Source organism: Xenopus laevis, chromosome 1L (genome assembly GCF_017654675.1).
Source record: "Xenopus laevis strain J_2021 chromosome 1L, Xenopus_laevis_v10.1, whole genome shotgun sequence".
Taxonomy (NCBI): Eukaryota; Metazoa; Chordata; class Amphibia; order Anura; family Pipidae; genus Xenopus; species Xenopus laevis.
In genome coordinates this window covers 138,104,099-138,124,851 of record NC_054371.1, presented here as the reverse complement: position 1 = coordinate 138,124,851, position 20,753 = coordinate 138,104,099, and the positions used below count along the sequence as shown (strand labels likewise).

The following is a 20,753-nucleotide window of genomic DNA, read 5'->3' as shown; positions in this document are numbered from 1 at the left end:
TGCTGATTTCTTTGAAGCACATTTTCCCAGGGAATTAGAAGTGCTCTCTCTTTCTCTTTCATGGGCTGTTGGGCTTTTGTTAGAAACTAGTTCTGTGAGATCTTATTTTAAAGGCATATATTCTAAATCTACCCTATATACTGTATAGACAGGATTTTTTCAATTGGGTGGTATAAGGTAAAAAATAAGCCCTCAAACGTTTACGTTATTGGTAAATAAATGGGAGAGAACCCCAACTTGGACATGATCTTTCTCTTTAACTCTACGTTTTTTTTAATATCAGGTTTCATATATCAGATAGATGGTATGGGTGATAAGGACAGATCAAAGTAATTCTTGCTTAAGGGGCAACTAAAGATAGAAAAAAATGTACCTACTTTATGGACAGGTTTTATACTCCAAGCCCAAAGGCACCACAGCCCTAACTAGAGCAGCAGTAATGTAGTGATGTAGTTGACGACTTTATTATATATTATCCTTTTATCCTAAATAGAGATGACCAATATACAGTTTCCACATTTTATTTTCTACCCTAAATACCCTGAAAAAGAATGTTAAAGAATAGTGTTTTTCAAATAATATATATATCCTTGTTTTGGGCTGACAGGCCTGGAGCAAATATCGGACCTCAAATTGAGGCTTGAATTGAAATAGACTGAAAACACAGTCATTTAAATACATTTTCTCTTAATGAAACCTGCCTAACTGTTTAGCCAATCCCTTGATTTAATGCCATAATGACAATGATAGCAATAATAAGACACAGTACAGTAACTGATTTCTATTTTTCTGCCAAAATCTTATTTCCAATGAACCACATTGGTGGAATCATTTAGGCGTTTAAAAAATGGTGCAGAAGTTATTTTCTGCAAAACATGGCCGTTTCAACTTTTCAAGTGCTCAGGAAAAGCTAATTAGTTGCCATTGTGCCTTTTTTTTCTGCCAGAACAGGAAAAGCTCATATCCATGTGATAAGCCCAACACATTTACCAGATAATTTGATCTATTAGGAGCCAGTATTTGACACTGCAACATGATGGCCTTTTAGTGATTTGAAATCTTCCTCAAGCTTTAGGGTCAGGGCACACAGGCAGATTCTGGAGATTAGTTGCCCGACGACAAATCTCCTCTTCTTTCGGGCGACTAATCTCCCCGAACTGCCTCCCCTGCTTCCCGCCGGCTAAAATGTAAATCGCTAGTGGGATGGAACCTGGAACGCTTCGAAGTTGCTCGAAGTTGCCTGATGAGGAAACTTCGGGCGACTTTGAAAAATGATTTGCGCAGAGTGCCATCCCGACGGCAATTTACATTTTAGCCGGCAGGAAGGCAGTTTGGGGAGATTAGTCGCCCCGAAGAAGAGGAGATTTGTCGCTGGGCGACTAATCTCCCTGAATCTGCCTGTGTGCCCTGACCCTTAGGTTGTCAACCAAAGGGGAGCAATGAAACCGTCCCTTTATCAGCCTAATGACAGGGCCTGCCCCCAACTAACAGCATTTACATTCTTTTACTTACATTCCATTACTCTACTCATTACATCATTAATTGATTTTTTCTTTGTCTTTCTCCCTCTGAATTAGCATCTTAATGGTTAAGCTATAAAGAAAAATGCTTAAGTCACCCTTATGGGCCGATACCTCATTGGCTCTGCTGGCAGGGTTGGTCACACAAGGGGTCACTGTTGGTCAGTTGCTGGAAAGGTATGCCAGCCTCTTCACAAGGAACACAAAAACCACATTCTTTGTTACAGTTCAGTAACCTAGCCATCTCGTTTGTTAAATCATTAATGGCACACACTGCCAGGTAAATTTACTCAGGCTGTAAATCTATAAATGGCATGGGAAAGATGTGGTACAATGATTTTCCTACAGTATGTCACTAAGAAAACACAATACTAAGCATTAGAGCTTGCAGATAAAACCCCAGTCTCACAACTAGTGCAGAGCTTGTCCTGATACAGATCTAAAGGAAAACAAACCTTCCTCCCTTGCTAGACTAACCACGTACTTTGCATTCTTGTTCATGGTGCCTCTGTTGCCTTCTTTATCTTAACAACCTGTATTTTTTATATCTTCAGGTTTATATGAGCATGGTAATACGATGCACTTACAGTATACATGCGTTTAGTCCAGTGCAGGCTTTCATTTATTCATTGTATTGCCCATGAAAACCTCATCCTTACCCCAGCCTCCCATAGGATAGTTTGGCACTGGAATAAGCAATGAAATATCTATAATAAAGCCCACATAAAAAGTTATCAATATTCACATACCAATATCCTCATTTCTGAATTCCCTGATGCCATCATGTTATATTCACAAGTGTGCACACAAAATGGGACAGATAGATGTTCTATGCCAGGAGAGAAAATCTTGTGTGCCCACTGACATGGGTGGATATCAGTGAGAAAATGTAGTTCAGTGTAGAAAAATGGTGTGTGTGCCTCTGGCTTAAAGATGTGCATTTAAAGGAGCAGGCTTATATTATAGATCACAGTAGGACCTCTTCAAAAAAATTTAGTTGGGAATACACATTACTGAACTACTGGGCATGAACTGCTGGGTTAAATTAAAAAACAAACCTTAGGTTATTACAACCCCCCTTATAACAAAAGTTGGGACACTGCAAAAAATAAATTAAAAGAGGATGCGAAGATTTGAAAATCATTTAAACCCTATATTTAATTTAAATTGTATAGAGACAACATATGTTTAAAATGAGAAATTATAGTGTTTGCTAATATATATTTAATTTATTAAAAAAAAAAAAAAAATATATATATATATATATATATATATATATATATATATATTAAAAGATTCAGAGAATCCTCAGAAAACTCTGCACACAAGGGACAAGGCTAAAAGGCAGTATTGGGTGGCTGTGATCTTTAGCCCTCAGGCAGCACTGCTCTAGTGGAATAAGTGCATGGATTAAAGAGGAGAAAAGCCACATGCCTAGGGCGCAACAATTGGCACTGGGCAGGTACCTGTTAAAGGGTCCTCTGTCTACCCCTATTTCACATTTGCTTCCCTCTGCCACTTTCCCCCCCCTGGCCTCCCCATCTGCCGCTCTCCCCACCCCGGCCCTCACGTCTGCTGCTCTTCCCTCTGTCACCACGTCCCCCACAGGGGGGGTGCGATGTAGCCAACCGGGTTGCCTAGGGCGCCCTGTCGCCTTGGCCCGGCCCTGTTCTAAAGCCAACATTTGTAAAGGTACGGGGGCGGGGTGCGTTAGTGCACATGGTATGGGTAGCTTGCACATCTGGGAAGCACCATTAATGCTGAACAATATATACAGCCTTTGGAGCAACATATGCTGTCATCCAATCTCTTTTCAGAGAAGGCATTGCTTATTTCAGCAAGAAAATGCCAAACCACATTGCCAAATGTGCATGTATTACTACAGCCTGGCTACATAGTAATATAATCTGGGTGCTAAATTGCCTCTCTATCTGCAGTCCAGACCTGTCACCCATTGAAAACATTTTGCACAGTATGAAAAAAAAATATGATAGAGGAGACACGACCCGTTGAGCAGCTGAAATCCTGTATCACATAAGAAAGGGACAACATATTACTTTTAAAACGTCAGCAATTGGTCTCCTCCCTTCCCAAATGGTTATAGAGTGTTGTTAAAAGAACAGATGCAACACAGTGGGAATCCAGCCCCTCACCCAACTTTTTGAACATTTTTGCTGGCATCAAATTCAAAACAAGCATAGATTTTTCCAGAAAACAATAACATTTGTACTATTTGCACTTAAATATAGGGTTTAAATGATTTTCATATCTTCCCATTCTCTTTTTATTTACTTTTTACACAGTGTTGAAATTGTTAGAAAACACAAACACTCTCCCTGTTTTGACGGACATATTGTATGTATTTTTTGTGTCCCACTGTGCATTTAGGTCTGATACACCCTTGCTCATGGGGAAACAGTTTGATTTATGAAGTTATAATGTTGTATTTATAAATACAGGATAATAATAAAAGTTTGTTCCTTATTTACTGTATATGTAAAGCAGAAGACATCCTGACAGTGGCAGATTAATGATGTGAGACATCTAAGCTACACTTTCCACAGGGCCTGTCTATCAATCCACCCCTGCATCCTGGGAAAAAAAACACTTTCACTAAAATCTGCATTTTTGGACTATCCTATATGTTGAAACTGGGTCTTAACTAGGGATGCACTGAATTCACTATTTTGGATTCGGCCAAACCCCCGAATCCTTCTAGAAAGATTTGGCTGAATACCGAACTGGATCTTAATTTGCATATGCAAATTAGGGGTGGGAAGGGGAAAACATTTTTTACTTCCTTGTTTTCTGACAAAAAGTCACGTGATTTCCCTCCCTGCCCCTAATTTGCATATGCAAATTAGGATTTGGTTCGGCCGGGCAGAAGGATTCAAATCCTGCTGAAATAGGGGAAATCCTGGCCGAATCCGAACCAAATCCTGGATTCGGTGCATCCCTAGTTTTAACATTCAGCCCTTGCAGTTACCTATTGAGCTTATCGGAAGTCAGTGCAGTGATGGGTTTTCTGATCACATATGTAGAGCCAAGGAGTAGGTCTGGGAAAGGAATCCTGGGAAGAAAACCAAGTTTCACTCCTAAATTCTATATAAGCTTTTAAATCAACTTTACAACCGAGAATGAAATCCTTGAGCATATGAAACTGCACAGTAATAAAGTTATTCATTTTGGAACAATTACTCAGAGATACTAGCCAAGCAAAGCATCAAAGTCACAGAAAATGTCAAATATTTCCAGTTTTATTGTGTAACAATGTGCACAAACCCCATCATTTTTACTTTCCGATAAAAAGGACTTCTCGAGCAAGACAAAATAACTTATGATTATATGAAATATAACTGTGAAAAATCAAAAAACAAATTGTACAAATTAATAGAATATGTTAACACATTGGATGACTTCAAATAAACAATAAGTGTACCATAATACAAAATATCATCCAGATATACAGTTTGATATATGTTGTTTTAAATCTATATGTGATTACATAGATATCTGTACAAAATGATCTATGATATAATGGAAGACTATTCCATATTTTCCCATACCAAAGTGCTTGTTATAAACTACAATACACAAGATAATCAGCGGTATTTACAGTAAAACGTTTCATTTGTTTTATAATACACAGACAAATAAACCATTTTGTGTTCCAGGGACTCTGGTTTATTATCGGAGCCCAACTTTATGACTTATTTGTTGAACAATGCACATTATTATTATTCTTCATCAATAAAACAAAAGTGCTCTGTAGAAAAAAAAACAACAAATCTGCTACTAGGGATGACAATAAATGTTCTGACAGCTACATAATGATTTTATATGTTTATATTAATCGATTTACAATCAATTTATGTTTATATTAATCAATTAATTACAATTGTTTTCTTTGCTAGGGGCTAACAGGTAACTCACAATGTGATACCCATTCCCATTCATCATGGCCAGAGGGCCCAAGGGCTGCCATCTTTGTGTTACAGCTTTTAATCACTGATCATGCAGTGTTGTCCTTGTGCAGTTCGAGGAGTGGTCATTTAAGAATCAGAAAAGGAATTATTATCCTTTATTATTATCCTTAATCTACAGCATGGGTGCACACAGCTATTTATTATTATTATTACAGTATTTATAAAGCACCTACAACTCTCTGAATGCTGCCCTGGAATCTGGATATTCTGCATCTGCAGCTTTTATTAATGGACTGTTTACAAAGTGATTGCATATACCTTTAAAAACAGAGCCTTCCAATAAAAGTAAGGATAATGGCTCTTTTGCATTAACACTGTAACCATATTGCAAATCCATTAACGTGACAATTCCTATATACATACATTGGACAGCTGCTATTCAGTTTGTTTCGGTATGTGGCCTGTTTTTTTTTTTTTTGGCAGAATAAAATTATCTGTTATTTGCATTCACGTGTTTTTTTGCAGCTACATGAATAATAAAAGAATAGAAAGTGCAGTTGGGGATTAAAAAAAGATCAATAGCAGCAGAAGCAAGATGACACTGGACTTTAGTCGATAAAATAGTCTGAAGCAACTACATTACCCATGTTATTTCTCATATTTCATGCATCGTCATTAGCAATGTGGTTTTTAAGAAACATTTGGTCATTCATCCTTTGAAGTAATGGTGACAATGAAAAAGAGACAAGGATGCAAAGCTGTATAAATAATAACCATATTTCCAGACTCATTTATAAGAGAGGGAGCTTAAGCAGCATAGTAGCGTTGAAGCTTTCTTTTATAGCCGGAAGAATACAAAAATGGATAATTATTGTAATTAATGTCAAAGTTCTTTCTTTTAGCCTACAAGCTTATATTTGGCAGGATTTTCTATTTAGACCTGTAGCCACATTTAACAGCATATGTGGAAATGTGGGGAACTGCCAGCTCCACATCCACACTGCCCATGAATACATATAGTATGCTAATAATGATAATCACATGACATAAATACATGGAGGGATTGTTTATTTTTCACTTGTTATATTCTAACTGTATTTCCCATTTCAGCTTAAATGGAAAATGTCGAGGCAATCATGAATGATTGGAATTACCATCTGGACTGTGACATGGAACTATGGAACAGCAAATAAGGTTATATTTTTATGGTTGTTGACTGATAAGAGCTGTTGGCCTGATAATACACCTGTAACAGTAATACAGTGAGGATATCCACTGGACAATTGTGACATCCTAGTGGTTAAAAATGTTTTTATAGAAGAGTCCAGTGTCTAATTCTTAAATAATAATAATAACGTGCAAGGACTTACACATATGCACTGTAAACTTAAAGTACAGTCCCTTTCCATCCTGTAAAACATAAGTATTTGAAGCATTTTTATGTGCCTTGAAAGCAGTTTATATTTTCTAACCCATGGAAACCCTCATAACAATGCCATATAACATTATGCGACTACCTGATTGTAATACCAGATGCTTTTTTGCAACTAGAGATAAATATGTTTCCTGGTATTAAATAGATGCTCAAGAGCAGCTCTCTGCCCTTTAAAACCAAAAAGACAGAGGTTACTTTTACACGTAAACACAGCATATATTTTCTTCTACAACAATACAAGTTTTGCCATTCAACAACAACAACATGGCTTTGGGGGTCCTGTGAGCTTTAAGATGGGCCTTTGGGAACAGTTTCTGCAATATGTAAATTAAAATAGTAAGTCCCAATCCCACCAAACAGACAGGGTACATACAGGAGGCTGCAAGCTTTAAGTGCCCCTTTGTATTTTAATATTTGTAAATGATGTATTACACTGTTTGCACTAATTTTTGGCAGAAGAGCTAAAGCCAAGTCATAAAATATAGTTAAGTAAGAGAGGAGAGTTGATGTTACCTATTTGTAGCATAATGCCCTTTTCTTCATTAGACAGTTATTACATTGTGAATTTTATAGCACACAGCACATATTTTGTTGACCTGTTTTTCCACTAGTGGACGGGTCACTAGATATTTATGGGATCACAAAAACTATATTAAATTTGCACAAAGGAAACCCTTTTTCTCCATTAACTTTTAATACACCCTATTAGGGTTGGGAGGTACAGGAAGCTAAGCATGCATAGCAACATAATAGCTGCATTTGATTTAAAATAACACACACATCATCATTATGCACAAGTTTGTGGAAATTATACCTACCTATCTGGTAGTTGATACAGAGGAAGGTTAAAATATCCTGCCTGAAACCATCCCCAATTGGCCAGTCCAATATATTTAGAGTCCAAATCATAAACAAGAAGATGCTAATAAGAAAAGGCACTGGTCCATTGAAGTAAGATGAGCATACCATGAATAGGGGAGTGATTTAGAATAGGACTAAAATAGAAATGCCATACTAGGAAAGGACGGGGTAATGGGGGGGGGGGGGGTGTGAGTGGGAATATAGCAAAATAATGATAGTTATGATTCTGACATTGATGTACAGATGTTTTAGCCCCTGATATGTGGGCATAGCTGTCCTGCACTGCCAGAACCTTCTCTAGGTGTGATCCTGACTCAGGAGAGAGCTTAAGGATCTGTATGAGGCATTCAAAGTTGCTCCAAATCTAATGGACACAGCAGTATTTACAACATAAACTAGTGCATATATGGATGCCAGTGTCAATGAAACTTTGCAGAATGGCAGAATTCCTGGAATTCTAATAGTGTCCTAGTTGGAGTGTGCATTAAAGAATAATACTACTAATGTCAAGTTTCTACAAAACTTAATTTGTACAGACAAAGCTGTTCATATGATCCCCTTGCATTGTCAGCAGTCTACTCAAGAAATGACAAACTAAGGCTCTTCAAAGAGCAACTGCAGACAGCCATACCAAAGGGCTGTTGCATTTTAATTACTACATAGAGCTCCCGGGGCTCTTCCTTCTACTAGCAGCCTTTTGCCATGTAACATAAAGCCCAATGCCCTTCCTCACTTACCTTCTGGTGGTCTTCTAGTATGACCCATCTCTTCAGCATCCTAAACTCAGCACTTGCCTGCACACTGCCTCAGGACACTCTACAACAGTCCGCATAAACTCAGGAGGACTGCACCAGTGGAATCAAGGTTGGTTGTTGCAATATAGACACTTGTATCTTACATTGTACTACTTGCAATGACAGCAGCCATATGCCATAATAGGAATATAGCTTTTCTTCACAGAATGCAGTATTATCTCCCTTATGCCTATTGTAGGCATAAAAATATATCACAATAAAATGCCAATGCACAGTGTGATAAGCTATTAGAAAACCATGGACTGAAGTTCAGAAAATATTTATAGGTCCACATGTGATTACAGAATAGGCAAAGGTAATCAGCATATAGGCATGCTGAAATATGGGGAGGATATTTTCCATGGAGTGCTATTTAAACAAAGAAATTTTTGAAAAAATGATTTCCCTTTTCTTTGTAATAAGACAGTACCTTAAACTACACTGCATATTGGCTATTTGTAATGTTTAAATGCTTTTTTAATGAGCGTTTCACGTTTCAATTAAGCTTAGGTTGATCATGAGTTGTTTTTTTTTGCTTGTATTAATAATTATACTGTACGTAGCATATTGTACAAGGCAAACATTTTTTTAATTGTAACAAGACTCCAACTGATGGTCCCATTTCCAACCACTCATGGAGTGGGTAAATTCATCATAAAATACAAACCAGTACTCTACACTAGTCTATAAGATCACCACTGGCATTCATATTTTCTGCTTAGTGCACACTGGTGAAGACTTGACAGAGCATTGGCATCCTATTCCAAGCAGTAAACCCCATTTGGGTTACTGGATATAAAACTGTATATGCTATACAAATAGAAGGTCCTGCATACAGCAGAGCATATAAATGCAATTCTTTACATTCCTTCTCCATGATATAGTTAGACTGAGGTCCAGTTGCTCACAAGCTGAGAGCCATATGTGGTTTCAAAAGAGAAAAAAAATGGAAATAGCTTTTGAAACCAGATTTTGTGTGAATTAGATCTTGGTGTGCTGACTTTATGGCACCTTGATGCTTTGCACAACACTGCATTATTTCAGGTGGAGACAGGGTGACATAATAATACAATGTTGGTTTTCCAATCGTGCCTGTAGTACTGTATGTTCTGATTCTTTTCCCAAGAGCATTGTGTTCAGTGCATTACAAAAATCATATAAAAACGTATGTGCACTTTTCAGTTCTTTTATTCCTTCCCTTTCATAGAAAAAAAACCTTGGAGGCCAATATATATTAAATAAAAAAGATGAAATTCACAAGGGTTGGCAAACGTATTATTTACTCCTCTTGCATATTGTTCTTGAGTTGTTCTCTCCTGTGATTTGGACGCCTGGCAATTGTTGACCTGTATGTGTTGGCTAGAGAAAGGGCACAGAAGAATTAGTCCTCAGCCTTCAGTGTAAACTGATGAGAGTTGGCTGGGACAGCGATCTATTGCATTTATTTGAAGGAAGCTAGTGTCCTCTGTCACGTTTCTTTGTGAGTCCCCAAAAAGGCCTGATGAACCACTTGGGAAGTCATAAACTGGAATACAAGCAATATACCATGTTATTTATTAATCATAATTATACATATGCTGTAGTTATTTTTGTAAAGCAGAAGTTTATTTCTTAGTTAAAATGATATGCACTTATTCATTTTTTTTTTTTTTTTTTGCAGGAAAAGGCACCTTTCTACTTTCTCATACAAAATAGGAACTGCCATTTATGTAAATATATATCCATTACACTGTCAACAGGCAGCACTTAGCAGAAAAAACATTCAAGAGAATGGGACACACCAATGCCATCATTTTTGAAAAGACCGAATATCAAATCCAAAACAAACCAAAAGATTTGGCTAAAACGAAACTGAATGTGGACCCTAATTTGCATGTTCATATTTGAGACAAATAAAGAAAACTATTTCTTCTGAAAATATAAATGTCACGTATTAGTAAATAAGTCCTGTGAAGTACTGTGATTATGTGGCTTGGCTGAATTGTGATATTAGACTGTATGCTCTTGACAACAGGGTTCTCTGATCCTAATTTTATTCCATAACTCTTATTTGACAAATTATTGTAAGACCCCTGTGTGTTATACATTAATGTAAAGCCCTGGGTAACTTGCTGGTGCTATATGATTAAATGATGGTGACAATGTTTTAATAATAAAAAATAGATGAAATGTTGATCTTGTCATTGATATTCTAAACAGAATGTACAGATAATTCAAAATGGAGTATTGATTTTACTATGCCACTTATCAGTAATTTAATATTTCAGCACCAGATATTTGTATCACTTCACTAATCAACAGGGAGCCTATTCGCCAGTCAAGATAAGGGAGGGGTATTTATACATGCACGTACGTGTCAAAAATGCAGAATGCCGTATAAAAAGGCAGGATTGCAATAAATGTGTAATTATCTAGGATAAAATGGAATTTATAAGGGAATTTCACCTTTTAATAAACATTTAGATGGGCCTATAATAAGCAAATTCTCAACTGACCCCAGCAACCGATTGACTGTGAGGTTTCAATGTTATCACTGTTCTTATGTTTAATAGCTTATCTTTCTATTAATCTGCTTAGTTAGGGTAATTAAAACCTGGTTTTCATTATCTGCGCTAGGTTCAGCCCGAAAATCAAACTTTTTCTGGGTTTTTGGGCAAAAACTCTAAAAAATGGAGCAATTCGGGAAAACCCCCCGAAAAATTAGAGCAATTCGGGAAAAAAGCCCAAAAAATTTGAGCAATTTAGGAAAAGCCCTGAAAAATTTGAGCAATTCGGGTTTTCCCTCGATTTTATAGAGCTTTTCCTTGATCCGATTAAATCAAGTTTTTTTTATAATAAATAAGCTAAAATCGGGCATGCGAGTTTGGTTGTGGTTTTTTTAATAAAATATATCAATTTGGATTTTAGTAAATAACCCCCTAAGGTTACAAAATTAAGACATTGTATAGAAAACAACTGTTTACATCTTACTAAAAATTTAAATAAAGGTGAATTAAAGTACTAAAATAAATGTGAACTTCCCTTTAATAGACACTTTTCCAAAGCTAAGTGTCTCCTGTGTGAAAAGGAGCAGCAAACAGTATATAATAATTATGTGAGATCCACAGTACCTGTAATGCCAGAGTGAGAGGTAAAAGCCCTGTGGAAGGCATCAAATTCTGTTTTGTTTCCACACGCATTAGACAAGCAGTCCTCAAAAAGTGGCCCCATATTGCATGTGCTGCCATGCTGCATGTTTCTCGGAGAATCACTGTAATGTGGCGGACAAAACGTCTGCAGCTGTCCATAAAATCCTAATAAGAAAATAAATGAAACTATAGTTAAATTCCCATCACTTTTCAGTTGATTCATTTCTTTTGGAAAAACGGCTTTCCATCCTAACTTGGAAATCCACTCAACTATAACCCAGGTGACAAGTTTCCTGGATAACATACTGGGCATCAAATAAAACTAAGCCTGAATGGAAAGAGATTATACACAGAATAAAAAAATGTTCTACTTCGCATGCCGTGCTCCTCAGAAAACCATGGCAGAACCATTGTACCTTTCTATTAAAGGGATTTTGGAACAGAATATATTTTGCTTTTATAAATTATCCTAAAGCTGGCATTGTGGAGTTAACAGTGCCTTTTATACATGCCCAATAAATGTTTTTTTTTTCTGGACCATTTAGGGGTTACTTACTTTCTTCCATTCAAGGCCTGACAGAATATTAGAATGTGTTTTGTAATCCCTCTTTTGTGTTCCATTTTTATATAATGTAAAAGAACAGAAAAATAAAGAGGAAGAAGAAAACATAATTAGAGCTCTATATTATTAATACCCTTACTTAGTCAAGGGAAATATTCTTGTCCAAGGATGCCATCATTCCAAAAAACGTAATTCACACTCATATTAGCTCATGATACTCTAATAATGAACATTTTGACATTTCAGTTCTGGGTTTTAGCTGTTCAAGCTGCTTAATGAATAATTCCACAGTAGACATTGTTGGGGAGAATATCTACAGTAGATTCAAATTAAAAAGTGCAATAACTGCATTGGGCAAGATCAACTGGCTCAAAAGTTTAGAAATTTGGCGGGATACTTAAAACCACAGTGGTTTTATGACAGGACTGGACTACCATATTTGCATAAAATTGCCTGTGTTATACCCTGTGTTATAATGAAGAAGATGTAGGAAATAGTTTATGCATTGTGCTTCAAACCAAATATCATCTTTATAACCATATAATCTTTATTCTAGTACTTTCCAAGTGATTGGGACATTTGGAAAAAGGGGCTTATTGATTATGCTGTGTAAAAACAGCAGGATAATACACCAGATATTGCCAGGCTACGCTATGTAAAAAACACCTTAAAATGTTTACACCTTTTTTTGACTCCCTTCAGAAGCAATGTAAAATAACGGCGGCAAATCGGCTGCAAAAGTTTGCATGGCATAAAATTATACACGCCTTGATCAATTTGCCTTTTATTTTACACAGCTTTTTATACTGTTTTTTTTAGCAAATTTCATTTTATACAGCATAATAAATATGCCCCTTCATTACACATACATGTATAATTGAATAATTTTGGGCCAGATAATGTTCCCACTTTAACTCATTTCCAATACCATTCATTTGGATGACCCATGTATTATGATTTTATTCCCTAACCAAAAAATAAAAAGGAAACTCATGCACCAATGTGAGTATCATAATTTTCAGACACATAAATATATAGATTGGTTACTGAGTAAATTTGAAGGTTTGAGTTTTACAGGGCTTATATGGCTAACAAACAGGCAAAATCTTACTCTGCTTATGTGTCAAGATGATTGTGGCTGGAATTCATACAGTAAAATAAAACTACAAAGTCTACAATATTATTTCATACCAGACGAAAACAATGGAGACCAAATAAACAAATGTCCCAAACAGCCTCAATAATATTACATGGTTAGGGCAAAACAAGTCTCTACAAATTATGATATTGAAAACACAAGTGTGCTTCCATATAAAAGTGATGTGATTTTGTTGTATTTTTATATGTAATTAAACAGAAACCTGCTTTACAAATCCCCAATATTTTCTAGTCTGAGGTGGGAAAAGGTGTAACTATTCAGTGGCAATTAGTGCAATAACAATGGTCAATTCCATGCATCAGACAAAGACAACATACTGTATGCAGGGAATCTATTGGAATTATAGAGGATCAGAATGACGACAGAATCTGCTTTAAATCCATATGGGCTAAGGGAATTTATTGTATGCAGAATTGTAATGAAATGTTTGACTCTGATTAATCCATATTGTAGGCAAAAGTTAAAAAAACACATTTAGAAAATATATAAACTAGTCATTATATTAGGCCGAAATCGAATCCCTTGATAAGGGGAAATGTAATTACACTGAAAAAGACTAAAATGTTTTCCCTCCTTTTAAAGCAGCAACCAATCTAAAAGGTACTGTATTTTTTATTTTGTAAATGAAAAATCAACTTTTTTCTAATTTGAACACTTGGAAAAATATCTGTTAGAGAAGACGCATTCTCACTGTTACAGAAGATTGTGTGCCCTTTTACATACATGTCATTTCGAGAGATTGTGCTGTCAAAATGCATATTTCAACTGGTAATTGCACTTGAAAACATTCTGCCACAAATTATGTTTTCAACTTAAATGTCAAACATCACTTTGACACCTATTTTTTATTAGTGTAAGTACTGGCATAGTAAAGATGAAAGTACATACAGCTCCTATGTGTTTTTTTTTTTTCAGGTGAAAAACAGGGTTGTGAAAAATGGGAAATGGCAGTACTGAGTAAAGTATGATATAAATGTGCCCTATAAACACCATGTGCCCAACTCATCAGTGAGAATGAGAGAGAGGTCAGAAGCAAACAGATTGCCTGTATGTAGCTTGAGGGAGGAGTAAAATAATTACACAATGACACAATGTACAGAGTTACAAAAAGACAGTAATCACAGTCCGTGAGACACCCTTCCACTACAATCACACTTTAAAAGAGTTGGCAAAAGTGAGACAAACTGCAACGTCAGTCTGTGAGAGAAAGTGGTTATGACCGATTACAGCTGTGTCGGAGAATTTAGAATCGTCGAGGCAATTAGCAACTGCCATCAGACTGTGCCAGTGGTTTAAATAACTATTATGATAATAATAGAAAAAAACAGGGCCATTTGTATACCTATTATATTAGGGATGCATCGAATCCACTATATATATATATATATATATAGGAATCAGTGCTTTTTTAACTGAATGCATTTTGTAAAGTAAATATGAAACTTTCTAAATATAATTTTAAATCACTCAAAATATTAAAGTTCCCTTCTTTATCCCCTTAGCAATCTGTTTCTCTCCATGCAGCTTTGTATCTGACTATTATTATGGACATTTAGCATTAACAGAGCTAAGAACCTTTTAAAAATCTGACTCAAAGCTGCATGTAGAGAGACAGATTGCTGAGAGGGGAACAGAAAAAACATTATTTCCAGAAGGGTACAGAAAACTTTAGTTAAAAAGTTTCTTAAGTTTTCATGAGAGGAAGCATATACAAAATATGTGTTTCCATTATATTTCCCCTTTATAAAAACAGAAAACGGCAGAATATTTATCAAGACCCAATATATTTTCAGTGAGATGTGAAATTGTTTGTATTTGGCAAAATAAAATGCAAGGGTGAGAGCTTGGAACGTTCCTATACATTATCTACAGCGAATGGTAAAAAAAGCAACATACATGAGAATTATGCAGAAGGAAAAGCCAGCACATTTTGCTTTCACACGACTGCTGTTCTGTACATGATTACTCTCCGGTTTTTTTTCCACAACCAAACCACAGCGATTTGTTTTTGGAACACGAGTCTCTGAGTTTCTCAGTACTTGGTCTAATCTAGATTATATGGCTAACACTAGCGGCATCCTGAACTTGAAAGGGTAAACAAGAAAAAAGAACGAGGCACCATTTTCGCTGCCTGTGTCACGGAACATGTGTATTGTATTAAGTCAGCATTTCAGCATGAGCTGTAAGACGTAAAATGGTGAGCAAGCATTCATGACTCGGCTACACGCTTTATGTCTCATCATTTCTTTGCCAAGATGTTTATCACTGTTTCCAAGAATTATTTTATCACATTCTCAAATTCTCCCAATGCAAATTTATTACTTGAAATCTGGACTTGGATTCCAGGAGCTTTTTGAACTTCAGCAAATAGAATTTACAAGATTGGTCAGTGTAACTGTGCAAGTATGCTTATTCATCCTTGCCATTATTATTTTTATTATTATTATTGGCACCCCTGCAATGGTAAAGCAATGTAGTTCTATGATTACGGTATGATTATACGGTAAGATTATTTACCATACATACGCACCAACAAATTTCATTATCTGCACCTATACTACTGTGGGTTACCAAGCTGACCCCCAGGCCTGGACTGGCAATCTGTGGGTTCTGGCAAATGCCAGAGGGGCTGCTATAAGGTGCCATAGAAAGTCAGTATTTAGTGGGCTGGTGGGGGCTGTTTGGGCCTCTGTGTACCTGAAATGCCAGGGCCTATTTTAATTCTCAGTCCGGGCCTGCGACCCCAATTACTAGAAATGTACACCATACTTTGGAATGTAGTGGACTAACCTGGCATGGCAGAGTTAATGGTACAGGGAATGCTGAATTTAAAGCAAACTAAGTAAAAAGTAATACTAAAATATATAAAATAAAGTAAAAGACCCCTTCCATGAATACATGAAAATAATTATATGGACCATTTGTGCCAGTGTTTTGAATACCCAGGTCTGTCCAGTTCTACCACTTCTTTAACACTGAGAAAATAAATGACAGTTGCTAACGCCCAGGTGTTAAAGTGGATATTTACTATGCAAGTGCACTTAATAATGGAGTGGTTCACAGCTGACCCAGTCCTTGTTATGACATAAAAACAAATATTCTAATTCATTACTAATATATTCAGCATCAGACTACAAAATGTCCCATATTACAGTACATATATAGGCTTCTTTTTTTTAACATTTTTACAAATCAAATCTTTAAATAATTTTAGGTACTTACTATTCTACCCCCATCCATATTAATGTCTTTATTTTGTGTCATGAATTTGTGGTCTTCAACCTTGTTTACTGAATACTTGTTTTTCTTTCTGTAAATCAGTCAATACATACGGAAAACTTGTTGTGTTGTTACACTAGCCCCAAGCTTAAACGCACATATTCAATGTATAATAACAAATGTTTTTATAAACCTGCATCATTTATTCTTCTATAATTACATGCATTCTGCAAACTATTTTGCTTTTCAAAGTTTGTGTTAAAAAGAAAAGCTATACAGCAGCTTCCTGCTTCATTAATGTTGTTGCAGGACTGTAACACGGCCCCCTGTGTAACTTACATTTATTCTAACTCAGGGGTGCCCAAAAGGTAGATCAGATCTACCAGTAGAACTGTAGCTGGTGATCAGTAGATCTCAAGATACTTGTCAACAAACAGCTTGTCTATATCACCCTCCTGTTTCATGCTTTTCATTCAGATATTTTTAATGTTAAGGTTACATAATAAATAGATGTTTAAATATAGCAATGTACATTTCTCATAAATCAATATTCAAGTAATATTTTCCATGGAACAGAATGCTAACAATGCTTTTATGGATGTAGATGATAATGGCACAACATCACTAAAAGTAGACCTTGCATTAGTAAAGTATGGGCACTCCTGTTCTAACTGTACTGGCTGTTCTCTACTATAGTTTTATAAATTATATATGGGATCCGTCATTCGGAAACCAGTTATCCTGAAAGCTCCAAATTATGAGAAGGCCATCTCTTATAGTCTCCATTTTAATCAAATAATTCATATGTTTAAAAATGATGTCCCTTTTCTCTGTGATAATTAAACAGCTCTCTGCACTTGATCCCAACTAAAGTATAATTGATCCTTATCGGACGTTTAAATGATTTTTTTGCAGACAAGATATGGAGATCCAAGTTATGGAAAGACCCTTTATCTGGAAAACCCCAGGTCCCGAGCATATTGGATAACAGGTTCCATACCTGTACCCACAACGCCAATGGCTCTCGACAGCCCATGAACGGACCAAAACAAAGGCAAAGACTTAAGCTTATTCCCTTCTCCAGCATGTTACTGCACTTTATTAGGAATGCCATCCTAGAATATCTGCATACCAAGTTCTTTCTAGTCATTGGGTGTGTAAATCTATAGGCTATACAGGATCTAAGAGTTATTCACCATATTTTATTAGCTGAAAAGAAGTGTTGTTTTTTGCATTTTTCTCCGGTTAATGCAGTAGCACTAACCAGATGGTGAAAAACGACCTCCCCCTACATTAAAAAAACGTTGGAATATGAATAACAGCACACAAGTAGAGTTTTTTTTAGAGCATATACCTATGAAAAGCTGTAATAAATTCAACAGTGTGAAATCACCTAAAACATAATTCAGTTAATAACCACAAAATCCGTACAAGACAGGGACACATCAATCCCCCACATAAAAGGCCTTCATACCTGACTAGGTCTCCTATTAGCAGGAGACGGTATTTATTACCTCAATTAACTGCTTAGAACATTTTTTTTTCTGCTGTCTCTGTACAAGAGATGGACCAGTCCAACACACAAGACAGCTTTTTTTCCCTTTCAGAAATCTGCAGCTGCATAATACAAGTAGTTGATGGAGTGCTTAGTCAATCTTGGAGCTGTTTCATAGTTTCCTTTAAAGTATTAACACTTACGGATTTCTATTAGTTTGTGAGACACTCAACCTTTCAGCAGGGAAGTACTTACAACTCTGCTCTGTTCCCTAAGCATGTTGGCTGCTAAGTGCTTTTTTTATTTCCTGGGTACAGCTAACATAAATGGAGTTGACAGGTTGCAGGCTACACATCAAGATAGAAAAATGTTGCCATTGTTAGGAAACAGATTGAAACGAAAGTTTAGTGTCTATAGTTACAGCACTGTAAATCATGAGCAGGAATATAGTCTTAAACTGTTTGGTTTCTAGCTGAAACAGACCATATAACTGTTGCCACTGAAGAATACCCATGAATCTCCCAGGCACCTGCCTAAAAGGATATGTGTTTATTTTGGGGAAATAAAACAAGATTCAAAATTAAACAGAGTCATTTGCAGAGTTATTTTACTGGAAAAACCAAATGGTTTGGTGCCGCTCTGCACCCGCATAGAAGTTTAGCAGGTTTTACTTCGGCAAAGAATAACCATGATGGACATGTCTATTTCCAATTTCAGCTACTATGAATCAATGCTGTATGTGGGATCTTCTGAATGCAATTCAGTGGGTGAAATGAAAGTGCAACATGCAAGAAACAGGGTTAGGTATAGATATTGGGCATTCAAGAAATGCCAAAAACTTTTACTTATTTATGGCCCAGAGCTCCCAATTATAATTATAGAGATAGATAATCAGAATCTTCTTAGGGGATTAATAAAAATGTAAGTTTAAATTGGCACTTTAATGCAATGCATTTACATTAAAGGGGATCCGTCACCCAAAAAAATTATTAAAAATCCTATTTTATCACATTAGTCAAGCAAAATGAACTTTAATTACACTATATAAATTATTTGAATTTTGTGTTCTTCAGTCTGGGAATTCATAATTATAGCAAGCAGGCAGGAGCCATTTTGTGCACACTGTTATTAAGACAAGCCTTGTATCAACTCAGAATCTAGTTTGTGCACCAGAATGGGGGACCTGATGTCCATCCCCATGCCCTGGCTACACAATTAAACAGTGAAGAGAACTGGGGGAATGTGGGGAGAGCAGTGACATCTAGGGAGTGCCTAATGGAAAGTGAAAGTAATTGTCTGCCCCGCCTCTATGCCCATGGCATAGAGGAGGGGCAGACAATATTTGATTGACAGCTGAGATTTTTAAATGAGTTTACAACAGCTATGAATGCTTTAATAAAAAATAGAAATTAGATTTTATGTTTAATTTGAAAAGGACTTTTATTATACTGATTTTTGTGTCTGGGTGACAGGTCCACTTTAAAGTGCAACTTCTGAGTTATGTCCAGTATTTTTAATTTGCATATATTAAAGTCTACATATTAGGGGAGACATGCCGTCCATACATGCAACATGTTTACTCTGGATATTGCAAATTATTGATTTCAATTTTACATTTTTATTAATCCCCTAAGAATAAAACATAAATAAATTAAATTAAACATAAAACATAAATAATTAAATATGAAGCCCAATTGCAAATTGTCCCAGACTGTCATTCTCTATATGATACTACAAGTTAACTCATAGGTGTACAACCCCTTGTAAAGTAATTATTAATTTAATGAGCAGTGGCCATCACTCAATAAGCAGCCCATTATAGTACCTCTTATACAGCTGCTTCCACAATATCTGGCCCTCACATCCCAAAATTTAACTGGGAGCGTAGTTAGATTTTGTAGGAAAAGTGACTTGTGCACGTGTGCTAGGGGCAAGTGTATGAAAAACATTTTCTAACACTGGAGAGCTTTCAAATAAAAATAAAGGTTGATATGCCCTTTAGAAAAACAAAATAACGATTTGAAATAAACATCCAGGTACTTACAACTATCCTATCCTAAATTATCATTTAGATTTTTTCTGCTTTTTTAATTAATTTTTTTTTACAAGCTTAAGGTTTGCAGATGACCCTCCGTGGAGGCTTTTTTAAATCTCAATTTATTGCACATTCTCCCTGGTGATGAAGAAGTTTAGTGAGCCAATGAATGTGCTAGGCTGCATTCATGCCAAATCTGCTGTGTTTTCTATAATCTCTTCTAGATTGTTCTGTAGCCATTTTAAATGTTGGAAAGCCAAAAAAGAAAAACAAATGCATGTTGTGATCTTTTTTATAATAAAGAAAAGGCACATATAAAATCAAGAAGACTGACCAATGCCAGTGTTTCTATTACTGGAATTGATACACAGGATATGTTTTGTAAATTTGCCTATCAGAGTAACCAACTTATTTCTTGGAAAATGTCACTAGAATAACACAGTGATGAACAGCCGACATTTCAGCTAGAACTGGAACACCAAGAAATGCATAAAGATTTTATTCTTGACCTTTCAGTAAGAACAATATTTTTGCTCAGGCTTTGCATAGTTGCCCTTAAAGAACTTAAGTCTCTCTACATCAGATTAATATGACTTACAGTTTCTCTTCTTTACACTCA

At 36.0% G+C, this 20,753-nt stretch overlaps 1 protein-coding gene across 1 annotated transcript in view; it reads right to left on the bottom strand.

Moving 5' to 3' along the window:
• Nucleotides 1-4,761: 4,761 nt before the first annotated feature.
• Nucleotides 4,762-20,753, bottom strand: part of glis3.L (GLIS family zinc finger 3 L homeolog) — a 216,129-nt gene continuing 200,137 nt past the window's right edge. Inside the window, exons 10-11 of the mRNA XM_018258381.2 lie at nt 11,647-11,829; nt 4,762-10,061 (exon numbers count right to left, since the gene is read on the bottom strand). Of these exons, the coding sequence (XP_018113870.1) occupies nt 9,925-10,061; nt 11,647-11,829 (320 nt within the window). The 3' untranslated portion in view covers nt 4,762-9,924. The remainder of the gene's footprint in view (nt 10,062-11,646; nt 11,830-20,753) is intronic.